Source organism: Sander lucioperca, chromosome 14 (genome assembly GCF_008315115.2).
Source record: "Sander lucioperca isolate FBNREF2018 chromosome 14, SLUC_FBN_1.2, whole genome shotgun sequence".
In the NCBI taxonomy this organism is placed as follows: domain Eukaryota; kingdom Metazoa; phylum Chordata; class Actinopteri; order Perciformes; family Percidae; genus Sander; species Sander lucioperca.
In genome coordinates this window covers 13276975-13289004 of record NC_050186.1, presented here as the reverse complement: position 1 = coordinate 13289004, position 12030 = coordinate 13276975, and the positions used below count along the sequence as shown (strand labels likewise).

The 12030-nt window shown below is 40.7% G+C and overlaps 1 protein-coding gene across 2 annotated transcripts; it reads left to right on the top strand.

Moving 5' to 3' along the window:
• Window positions 1-869: 869 nt before the first annotated feature.
• On the top strand, window positions 870-11333 carry mat2al (methionine adenosyltransferase II, alpha-like). 2 transcript variants are annotated; one of them, XM_031301312.2, is made up of 9 exons: window positions 870-1377; window positions 2310-2387; window positions 3433-3555; window positions 4748-4860; window positions 6988-7131; window positions 8305-8523; window positions 8618-8800; window positions 10772-10905; window positions 10993-11333. In XM_031301312.2, the coding sequence occupies exons 1-9, from the start codon at window positions 1302-1304 to the stop codon at window positions 11093-11095; spliced, it is 1173 nt and encodes a 390-aa protein (XP_031157172.1). In that variant the 5' UTR covers window positions 870-1301; the 3' UTR covers window positions 11096-11333. The 2 variants fall into 2 exon arrangements, with proteins under 2 accessions (XP_031157172.1, XP_031157173.1); XM_031301313.2 differs by having other exon boundaries at window positions 871-984.
• Window positions 11334-12030: the final 697 nt, after the last annotated feature.

Below are 12030 nucleotides of genomic sequence, written 5' to 3'. Positions count from 1 at the left end.
GTTCATTCTGTGAACTCTAATTCACCCTACAGTACCTACATTATACCTGCTGCTGTAACACAGCACAGCAGTTTGGGTCCATCTATCTATCTATCTATCTGTCTATCTATCTATCTATCTATCTATCTATCTATCTATCTATCTATCTATCTATCTGTCTGTCTGTCTGTCTGTCTGTCTGTCTGTCTGTCTGTCTATCTATCTATCTATCTATCTATCTATCTATCTATCTATCCATCTATCTGTCTGTCTGTCTGTCTGTCTGTCTATCTAGCTATCTATCTATCCATCTATCTGTCTGTCTGTCTGTCTGTCTGTTGTCTATCTATCTATCTGTCTGTCTGTCTGTCTGTCCGTCCGTCCGTCCGTCCGTCCGTCCGTCTGTCCGTCTATCTATCTATCTATCTATCTATCTATCTATCTATCTATCTATCTATCTGTCTATCTATCTATCTATCTATCTATCCATCCATATATCTATCTATCTATCTATCTATCTATCTATCTGTCTGTCTGTCTATCTATCTGCCTGTCTGTCTGTCTATCTGTCTGTCCGTCCGTCCGTCCGTCTGTCTGTCTGTCTGTCTGTCTGTCTATCTATCTATGGAATAACAATGTTTACACTGTGGTATTACTCTTTTTAATACGTAAAAGGTCTAAGTACTTCTTCCACCACTAAATAAGTTGCCAAATTCAAGGTAAGTTATTATCATAGTTATATTATTTTACTAGTGTTTTTATTTTATATTATTTTTATGTATTTATTTACTTGTTTGCTTTTTAATTTAATCAAAGACTTTCTATAGCTAAACCGTCTCTGATTAAATGTAATTAAGCTCTTGGATGTATTAAGAGATTAAGCTTTCAGCGCCATCTTGAGGCTGTCCGTGCTGCTGCCTGAAGGACTTCCACTTGTAAACATCCTCGTTCAGCAGCTCACACAGCCGTTTACAGAAAACCCACCGAAAAGATGAGTACTTAAATGTGTGTATTTATAAGACTATTTATTATAATTATTATTATTTCAAACAACCTTCCTTATACGACTACCAGTGAAACGTTGCATCAGTTGTTTTCCGTTAAACCCGCCTGTCTTAAATCGACTTTACTAACAGTTAAAATCAGGCAAACGTCCAACCAAACAGGCTACGCTGCACATGCTTCTTAGCTCAGCCGTCATAGTTAATTATTGCTTATTATAATCAGTGTCGGCAGACAACAGAAGGTACTTTCTCTTAAAGTGCGACGGTGCCGTTTATTCGGTTAAATTCAACTTCCCTGCACCGACCGACGAGCTGAAGATGAATCCGAGCGGAGCAGCCCGCAGCGGGAAGACTTTCCTTTTCACATCCGAGTCTGTTGGAGAGGGACACTCCGGTACTGTATTCATGTCTAACTGTGTATACCTGCTGTGTGTACTGATGTACTACACCGAATACACTGCATGGACATGTTCATTGTCTGTCTGTTAAAAAAAGTAACGCTAGTTAAGTTAAAGCAGTGATGGAAAGTAACTACACTGTAAGTAAGTCCAATCAGCTACATGGCAGTGATGGGTGGAAATAACAGAGTACATTCAGTGGTGGTCAAGTACTTTACTTGAGTAAGCTACTTTACTTAACTTTACGGACTTTACTTGAGCATTTCCATTTTTTTTTGCTAGTTTAATCTTCTACTCCACTGCATTTTAGAAGGAAATGTTGTACTTTTTACGTAACTGCATTTATGTAACAGCTTTGGTTACTTTAAATTCCTCTGAACACACACGAGTTTTCAGTTGTTAGGTCACTGCTCAGGTTGAAGGTGGACTGGAGCTTTGATGGGGATTTGTTAGGTCACAAATCTTCATCTACAAATAAGAATGAAAAAGAAAAGAAAAAACCGCCCTAATTGGTGCAATAAAGCTAACAGGAGACTCAATAAGATGTCAATCAATCAGTCTAAACACACTCACATATATATATATATATATATATATATATATATATATATATATGCTGCAACAGTCAAAGCGATGAACACATTAATGCATCAATAATTATAATCCTGTAATATATATTATGCTAAATTGGGCAATTCTGCATAAATGAGTGCTTTTTACTTTTGATACTTACAGTAAATATTGATGCTAATTACTATGTACTTTTACTTACATTTTTAATGCAGGAATTTTACTTATAACTAAGTATTTCTACACTGTGGTATTGAGTCTTTTACTTAAGTAAAATATTTAAATACTGATAGTTTTCAAAAACAATACATGTATAGAGGTGTCTGTCCCTATTACATCTCTGACTTTGTGTTCACAGATAAAATGTGTGACCAGATCAGTGATGCTGTGCTTGATGCATACCTGAGTCAAGACCCCGACTCTAAAGTGGCTTGTGGTGAGTTGTAAAACCTGATATTTCTAAGTTTTCATTAAGCCCCCCCCCCTCCACTCAGAAGAGTTTTTACATTCATCTGCTAACGGAGGAACATTTCTCTGCGCTCACCTTAAATCGCAGTCATAAACTTACACATACAGGCATGATTTCTAGTTTGGAAGCCAATTATGGTTCAATATGCAAAGGACTTTTCAGTTAAGTAGGGGGCATCTGTGTGCAGCAGTTACACTTTTCATAATCATCATAGATTTTTTAACGAGGGTCAAGAAACGGATGTAATTCACTAGCATTTCTTGACACAAACCTCATGTTTTGAATACTTTCTGTCAAAAAGCCTACTGAAACAATAATTGGAACAATTCAATATGAAGCCGAATTGATTCTATGGCTTGTTTTGAGGCTTCGCAGAAGTGCGCAGAATATTTCCTTTGGTTTGTTTACTCATAACTCTTCTCAATCAATAATCTGGCTGTGAACTAAACTGGAAAACAACATGAGAGGGTTTAAAAATCCAAAATGTGGCCCTGTGTGGACCACCGCAAATCAAAACTAAAACGGTAGCCAACAAGAAAACAGTAAAACACTCGTTTGAGTCTAATGTCAAAGGTGTTTTGATAACTATTAATGAACAGCCAATTATCTTTGACTGGATCAGTGTTTAACCTTTAGAGCAAAGTTCAGTACAGCGTTATCTCGTGGCTGATTACATGCATTCAACTCCCCCTGAAACATCATATAATGACTTCATTTTTTTTTTTCAACCTGGACCCTATTTTTCTATGCTTTTGTGTCTAACACTTTTTGAAATTGGTCCAATATTAAGAAAAACCGTTGCAGTCGGCAGCGGCAAAAGCTGCAATGTAACGTCAATGGGCAATTGCGCACCTTTAACTTACGTCCACTAAAAGTGCCGTTTTGTGGTGTCATTATCATCATTATAGAAAGGATCCCTAGAATTGACTGTTTTCAGAAAATTGTTTGTTCTACATGATACACAAAAAGTGCCCGAGTCAAATTCTTGTCAAGTAAAAACATCTTGTTGCAGAATGTGTGGCGAAGACGGGCATGATTTTACTGGTTGGAGAAGTGACGTCTAAGGCCATCGTGGATCTCCAGTCAGTGGTCCGAAATACTGTGAAGAAGATCGGCTATGATGACTCTTCAAAAGGTGGGATCCTTATTTGAATGACTTTAAGTTAGTGCAGAATTATCCCGGGAATTAGGGATAGACCGATAACCGGGCCGTTTTTTGGCAGTTTGCAGATTATCTGTATCAGCGTTTTATTTACCTGATAACCGATAAAGTTAAAGCGTAACTCTCGCCAAAATGCAACCTAGGGTCTTTTTGTGAATGTACCCAAGTCAAACATTCGCTTAAAAGCATATTTAGGACGGAATCGCCACTTTTAAGATTTACCGTATTTTCGTTTTTCGGTCAAATGGCCTTTTGAATGGGAGTGCTAGCGGCACTTTTATGCTAGCCTCAAAATATCTATTTTTAAAACACTAAGAAGGCTCGATACATCATGAAACTTTGCTCCAAGTATCACCAGGGGCTCTACACCTTAACGAAAGCTTTGACAACATTGTTTGTGTACCCAGAGTTTACTAAAAAGAAAGGTTCTGAACAACTCACCGTAGGTCTTATTGTTTACAGCAGTCTATCGCTGAACGTTTTGTTGGTCAGTGTGAGATGTTCGAGTCACACACGTCTCGTCTTCATATCAGAAACAAGGAAATGAATTTGACCCGTTCTCACTCCCGCTTGGTCAGTGGCTGCACGTGGGACTGCTGGGATTGTCGCGAGTAATGAAAATGCGATAGGGGGCCCCGGCTGTCAATCTCTTCCAGGGATGCGGGCCCCTGATTGGTCCGGGCCTGTAAGCAACCGCGTACCCTGCTTACTGATAGTCTGGCCAAATGAGTTGCTACAAAGCTAATTAAGACTATCAGCTCCACACAACTCTCTCTGTATCTCTCAGTATGACTATGTTCAGAAGATTGCGGCGTCCGGCGACTTTCGAGCGCAGAAACTCGAGTGAAAATAATGACCTCCTCTGAAGAGTCCATGTTTTTTTTAATTCTCTGCGTCCTCCTTGGTGCGATCACAGAAGACTTGTATCATGTGGACGCGCCAACAGCGTTGTTGTCATTACTTAGAATTCCTCATGGGGGCGACAGAAACTACGCACTATAGCTTTAAAGATATTTTTTTTCATTGTATATGCATATCGGTTTCAAGTATCGATTATCGGTTTCATTGACTACTAATAATTGGTATCGGTATCGGCCTTGAAAAACCAGTATCGGTCGATCCCTACCGGGAATTTAAGCTTCTGATTCTCAACTGTGATCTGCAGGTTTTGACTATAAGACCTGCAATGTGCTGGTGGCGCTGGAGCCGCAGGCTGTGGAGATATCGGACTGTGTGTTTGAAGGCAGGGATCAGGAGGACATCGGTGCAGGGGACCAGGTTCAGTATTTCACCTTTAAACCTCAACTTTATCTACTACTGACTTACTATAACGATTCACCACGTGGAAGTTAGAATTGTTTTATGATATGAAAAACTTTGGTAAAGGAGCCCTTATAGAGCATTTGCAATGTGATTGTTGTCATTTATTGTAGTGTGTTTTTATTGGCTACTTCATTTTTATTTAATTTAAAAGCTGACTTTAACATTTCCTTATGCAACAATTTGTTTAATAGACTAGACATCAGAAGAGTCTACAGCTATGCCAGCAGCTCTATGTGACTGTACTGTTAGTTAGCATGCTAACGTTTGCTGATAAGCACTAAACACAAAGTACAGCTGAGGCTGATGGAAATTGTATTTGTTTTAGAGCAATCAGGGTGCAAACCACATGCATATCTTTACTGGACCTGAGTCCAACAACTGTACGGTAATTTCTGCTTCCCAAAGATTCGTGACACTGTAGAATGCTGCTTTTGAAATAATTAACTTAAAAAAAAAAAAAAAAGTAAAGGACGTAAAGGGAAACTTTAAAGGTTCCATGGCATGAAAATTTAACTTTGAGGTTTTTTAACATTAATATGAGTTCCCCTAGCCTGCCTATGGTCCCCCAGTGGCTAGAAATGGTGATAGGTGTAAACCGAGCCCTGGGTATCCTGCTCTGCCTTTGAGAAAATGAAAGCTCAGATGGACCAATCTGGAATCTTCCCTTTATGACGTCATAACTGGAAAGGTTACCTCCCCTTTCTCTGCTTTGCCCGCCCAGAGAATTTGGCCCACCCATGAGAAAGAGAGAGACATCATGGCTTTCAAACGAGCAAAGTGGCAGTTGGTCAAGGCCACACCCCCACCCCCTCTCTCCTCCTCAATAGCATTTAAAGCTACAGACACAGAAATGGCACATCCTAAGGAAAGATCATTGTGGGACTGGTTCTAGTGGCTGTAATTCTGCACCAAGGCTGAATTTCAAGAAAGAGACTTCAGATACAGTATTAGAGGACCACTAAGGTCTATATAAAAGAGACTTCAGATACAGTATTAGGGGACCACTAAGGTCTATATAAAAGAGACTTCAGATACAGTATTAGGGGACCACTAAGGCCTATATAAAAGAGACTTCAGATACAGTATTAGGGGACCACTAAGGCCTATATAAAAGAGACATCAGATACAGTATTAGAGGACCACTAAGGTCTATATAAAAGAGACTTCAGATACAGTATTAGGGGACCACTAAGGCCTATATAAAAGAGACTTCAGATACAGTATTAGAGGACCACTAAGGTCTATATAAAAGAGTCTTCAGATACAGTATTAGGGGACCACTAAGGTCTATATAAAAGAGACTTCAGATACAGTATTAGGGGACCACTAAGGCCTATATAAAAGAGACTTCAGATACAGTATTAGAGGACCACTAAGGTCTATATAAAAGAGTCTTCAGATACAGTATTAGGGGACCACTAAGGCCTATATAAAAGAGACTTCAGATACAGTATTAGGAGACCACTAAGGTCTATATAAAAGCATCCAAAAAGCTGCATGTCATAGGACCTTTAACCTGAGGATCCATTCAATAGTTGTAGCCATTTCGGTAACACTTTACTTGAAGGTATCTATATAAGAGTGACATGACAGTGTCATGAAACATGAACCCTAACCCTAACTCTAACCCTAACTTTGTCATGACAAAAACCTAATGACCCTTAATGACAGAAGCGTTATGTCATAAACGTTTATGGCTTGTTTATAATGTTTATGACACGTTCATGACAATGTCATGTCACTCTTATGTAGCTACGTAGTAAAGTGTAACCGACATTTCACTCAAAACCAAAAATGTCAACCTCATGGTGGCACTAGAGGAAAAGTCAGGGGATCAACAAAGTCATTAGGATTCATCCTCTGGGGAACGTGGATGTCTGTATAAAGTTGAGTACCGATCCATCCAATAGTTGTTTCGATATTTCAGTCTGGACCAAAGTAGTGGATAGACTTTATCATGCCTCGAGCCACGCTGCTCATGTAGGTAATAAAAAACATCTCAAGGCTCTTTTATTTAATTGCAAGACTTCTCAGACTGGGTTTCTGACATTTCTGCATTTATCATGCTGCTTGTCTCCGCAGGGTTTGATGTTCGGCTACGCCACAGACGAGACCGATGAGTGCATGCCCTTAACCATCATTCTGGCTCACAAACTTAACTACAGGATGAAGGAGCTCTCACTGAACGGAGAGTGTCCTTGGATACGACCGGACTCCAAATCACAAGTGAGCCATCTCAAAAGTGCACAGAAGGGCCAACTGGTGGACTAAGAAGAGAATTACTGGAATTGTCGGGTCTTTGTAAATTATAGAGTGGTCTAGACCTACTCTATCTGTAAAGTGTCTTGAGATAACTCTTGTTATGATTAGATTCTATAAATAAAATTGAATTGAATTGAATTAAGAGTTAAAGGCACCGCCCGTGAACCGCAGCGTTTCTTGGGTTGACTCTGACCTTTGTTTCTTGATAGTCCCCATCTCTCTCTCTCTCCTCTTTTCCTGTCTATTAAATAAATAAAATGTCAGGCAGGTGTGTGCGAGGCAGCAGGGAAATGCAGACAATCCAGGCAGACAGTTGAGTTATTTATTGAAGAAGCTTACAGGTAGGTACAGATACAGATACAGGTTCAGATGGCTGGAAAGCAAGACACGAAACAACATTGACTAGGTTTACATGCACTTAATATTCCGGTATTTGCCCTTATTCCAAAAAAGACGATATTCTGACTAAGCTGTTTACATGGCTAATAAAAATTAATATTCCACTACTTTTTTGGTTTACATGCAGCCACGCAAAAAGGATATACAGCCTTCCTCTTTCATTCCTTCAACGCCCTTCTTGAAAAGGTTGACGTCGCTAATAGAGCTTGGGCGATATGGAAAAATCTAATATCACGATATTGTTGACCAAATACCTCGATATCGATATTGCGGCGATATTGTAGGGTTGACAGTTGGTACTTACAAAAAAATATTTACACAATGAGATTTTTGATAAATAATCATCATTAATGTGTATATAATAACTAAGTGGGTAAAGGCAAATAATAGAAAAGCTAGAACAGTCTGATAAATTCAAAAAATGACATCACTTTACTGTAATCTAGCCATTAAGACCAGGGACAGATAACACTTTTACATATTACAATATCCAAAATAATCCAAAAGACGATATCCAGTCTCATATCACGATATCGATATAATATTGATATATTGCCCAGCCCTAGTCGCTAACCCTTTTCCTTTCAACAACACACACGCAAGCCCCGTCTCTGTGCTAATGTTGTGTTTTGAAATTTGGTGTTGACTGACAAGGCATTTTTCGATACTTTGGAGGTACGTGACGCTACTATGGAAGTTGGTCGGTGCCTAAAAGTATTTTTGCCCTCTTGTCTGCAGGTCACAGTGGAGTATAGAGACAACATGGGAGCTATGGAGCCACTGCGCGTTCACACTGTGGTCATCTCAGTACAACACAGCCCGGACATCACCCTGGAGGAGATCAGACGCAATCTGATAGAGAAGGTGGTGAAGCTCGTCATTCCAGCCAAGTACTTGGATGACAAGACCATCTACCATCTACTGCCAAGCGGGAAATTCCTTACAGGTGGCCCGCAGGTGAGTGAGGACTAAACCACAGAGGGAAAGGCAATATAAAAAAAAGATAAATCAATGTGTGGGCAAGATGAAGTTTCTGTTTTTGTGTCATTAGAGTGATGCAGGACTCACAGGGCGTAAAATCATAGTGGACACATACGGAGGATGGGGTGGTCACGGAGGAGGGGCTTTCTCCGGAAAAGACTACTCCAAAGTGGATCGGTCCGGAGCTTATGCGGCACGCTGGGTCGCCAAGTCTCTGGTCAAAGCCGGACTGTGCAGGAGAGCCCTCGTTCAGGTGAGGAGGTTCATTAAGCTGCACTTGTTGATCACTTTTTGTGTAATAATTGTGCGGCTACTGTGCATAATAAAAAATAAATAAATAATAAAAAAAAAAAGGTAAAAACTTTTTTTTTCTAATTACATTTAGAAGATCAAATCTGCTACAAAACAGACTTACTGAATATCTGAGTTGTGGACAAAACAAGACATCTGAGGACGTCATGTTGGGCCAATAATATTATAGATCAAACAACTAATCGATTAATTGAGAAAGTAATCGACAGATACATCGACAATGAAAATAACTGTTAGTTGCAGGCCTTAGCAGAAACCACAAAAAAAACATACTAACTCCTAATTTCCGGCGGTTGCGAAACGGCTCCGCTGGGGAACGGCTCCGTGCTCCGTCCGTCAATACCCACCAGGTCCGGATTTGTTTTGCGGAACGGCTGCGGCCATGACTGACAGCTGTAGTCACGAGGACCCACGAGATCTCGCAAACTCACGTAGAATAGAACCACAAAACCAACAACAGTTAGTTTCCATCCAGAGGAGTAGAGGGGAAACTACTCTGTTCTGTGTTTTCAAGGTGTAGTGCAGGGAAATATGATCCGCCATAAACACGGTGTATTTTATTTTGAAAATTAACCAGATGTTTTATTTTGTTTCTGTGCTCAACTTCCTGTCCCGCACTATCTGAATTGTGCTGAATTGCTGCGGAGCTCTCCGTCGTCCGGCAAAAATAGAAACTCTGCGTATCTGCTCCGGAGGGCTGCGGACCACCGGAGCTGGGACGGAGTCGGAACGCAGCCTTTCCGCAGTCAGTGGACTTTAAAATGACTTTAATGGAAACCTAATTCCTGATTTATGCCTCTGCGTAAAAATCTATGCCATGGCTATGCACGTAGGTACGTGGAGACACGGACCCTACGCCATGCACCTCTTGAAAAATGTAACTACACGTCGCAGTGACGCACGTCGCTCCTCCGTGGCTTGGTAGCGTTGCATTTCCCCGGACTCATTTCCTGGTTCTCCTTCTCTGTAAACAACATGAAATCAAGGAGAGGGTTAACTTCTCCTGCTCCAGATTTCCCACCGTGGTCAGAAAGAACAGGGGAGACACTTTGTTTCTCTCACTATTGGCGTTTTTTCAATACATGGTACCTGCTCGACTCGACTGAGCTCGTCCTCCTTTTGCCATTGCAGATGGTCGTCATAGCGACGCCGCAGGAAACTGCCGCGACCTAACACGACACACACACAGAACGTCGAATGTGTGTTTTTGATTCTCGGCATGTGGCTGTTACCACAGCCAGAAGACTACTTTTGTTTCAAAAGAAGCTGGCGGCATCAAAAGAAAACGCCGGCTAAACTATTTAAAAATGGCGGGTTTGTTCAGGACACCCCCGTCTGTCGCTATAGCAATGATGACGCAGTGATTAGTGACTATTCTCTCTGACCAATCAGTAGTCTGCAGGTTTTCACGTCACCTTTTGGTATCGCCTCAGCTCGCGTGGAACCTCGACGGAGGTGGTACTAAAAAAAGACCCTGTCAGCAGGTACCAGGGACTTCTTTTCATAATGGAAAACCAAAAAAGGCGAGTAGAGTCGAGCAGGTACCATGTAGTGGAAAAACGCCATTTGACTCTAAAGTCGGTACTCGCTCCGAAGCTAATCACTCTCACTCTCTCACTCGCTCTACCACACACTCCACACAAACACACACACACACACACACACACACGCCGGCCCTGCTATTCTCTTAAAGAGATCAACGCACACACCAACGCACAAGTATAAACTTCAGGCCACTTACGTAGACTTCGGTGAAAGCTCTACGTGGAGCCTTCGCTGAACCATAAATCACGCTTAACACACAACAACGGACACAAAACATACATGAATCAGAGGCTAAAAGGCAAATGATGGCATGGTGAAGTTAGATTTCCTGATGGCTGAAAGCGTCGGTGTCTGTTCTGCCTTTTAGATCTCCTATGCGATCGGTGTGAGCCACCCACTCTCCATCTCTGTGTTTCACTACGGCTCATCGAACAGGGACGAGGACGAGCTGCTGCAAATAGTACAAAAGAACTTTGACCTGAGGCCCGGGGTCATTGTGAAGTAAGTGTAGTTGTTCACAGCTGAAACCTCATGGTTGTAGTGTAATTCTGTAAAAATATAACAGTGTAATGTTGACTTCTTTCACAGGGAGCTGGGTTTGAAGCGGCCAATCTACCAGGCCACTGCCTGCTACGGTCACTTTGGCAGAGAGGAGTTCCCCTGGGAAAAACCAAAGTCTCTGGTGTTTTGAGCTCCAGTCACATTCCAGTCATGTCCTAATAACCAGTCAGGAAACAATCAAGAGCCACTGAATCCATATATCTAAATACAACAGAGATGTTTTTTCTCTGACCTCAAACTGTAGGGCAGTGGTCAGTGTCTTTGTGAGAAATGAATTTAGATTTTGTTTTAATCATGATTGAGCTACTTTCCTGTATGAGAAACTGTAGTTACTGTTTAAAGGAAATGATGCAATAAATGTGATTTTTGAGTATCAAGGAAGAATTGTCAGATTCTGTAACATGTATAAAAATCATGCATTTTAATAACTTGTAATAAATAATATTTGGTGATTGAAAAGCTGCATAAGACTTCCTCGAGGACTCCCATTTTAAATTTGAGGTACTTTTACTTTACTTGATTAGTAATAAAAGAAAAGGGTAACCACCACTGCTAAAAACATTTACTCAAGTACTGTACTTCAGTACAATTTTGAGGTACTTGTACTGCCCATTTCGTGCTACTTTATACTTTTACTCCACTTAGTTAGTTTGCAGAATCAGATTATTAATTATTATTATTTTTATTATATATTATTAAAGGTTAATCTATCTGGTAGTAGTACATAAAGTAATCAAAATGAGCTCCACCTTTTATCAGGTGCAATATTTAAGTGATGAACACATTAATCCATCAATAAGTATATTACAATATAATGTATATTATTCTGAAATGGGCCATTCTGCATAATTAATACTTTTACTTTTGGTACGTTAAAGGTGCTGTAGGTAGGATTGTGAAGATCCAGGACTTGGGACTGAATTTGAACATCAACAACTTCTCAGTCCCTCCCCCCCCCTTTCTGCTAAAGCCTTAAACGGTCTCCTAAGCCCCTCCCCCCACAAGGGAGAATGAATGTGTGTGCACGAGCAGTGATTGACACCCCCCGCCCCCCCCTGGCCCTGA

What these genes read in the sequence shown, in the direction of transcription:
- mat2al (XM_031301312.2), top strand. Translation starts at nt 1,302, where the DNA reads ATGAATCCGAGCGGAGCAGCCCGCAGCGGGAAGACTTTCCTTTTCACA. An exon ending in TGTTGGAGAGGGACACTCCG is followed by an intron (nt 1,378 to 2,309) that starts GTACTGTATTCA and finishes TTGTGTTCACAG; the next exon opens with ATAAAATGTGTGACCAGATC. An exon ending in GACCGGACTCCAAATCACAA is followed by an intron (nt 7,132 to 8,304) that starts GTGAGCCATCTC and finishes TCTTGTCTGCAG; the next exon opens with GTCACAGTGGAGTATAGAGA.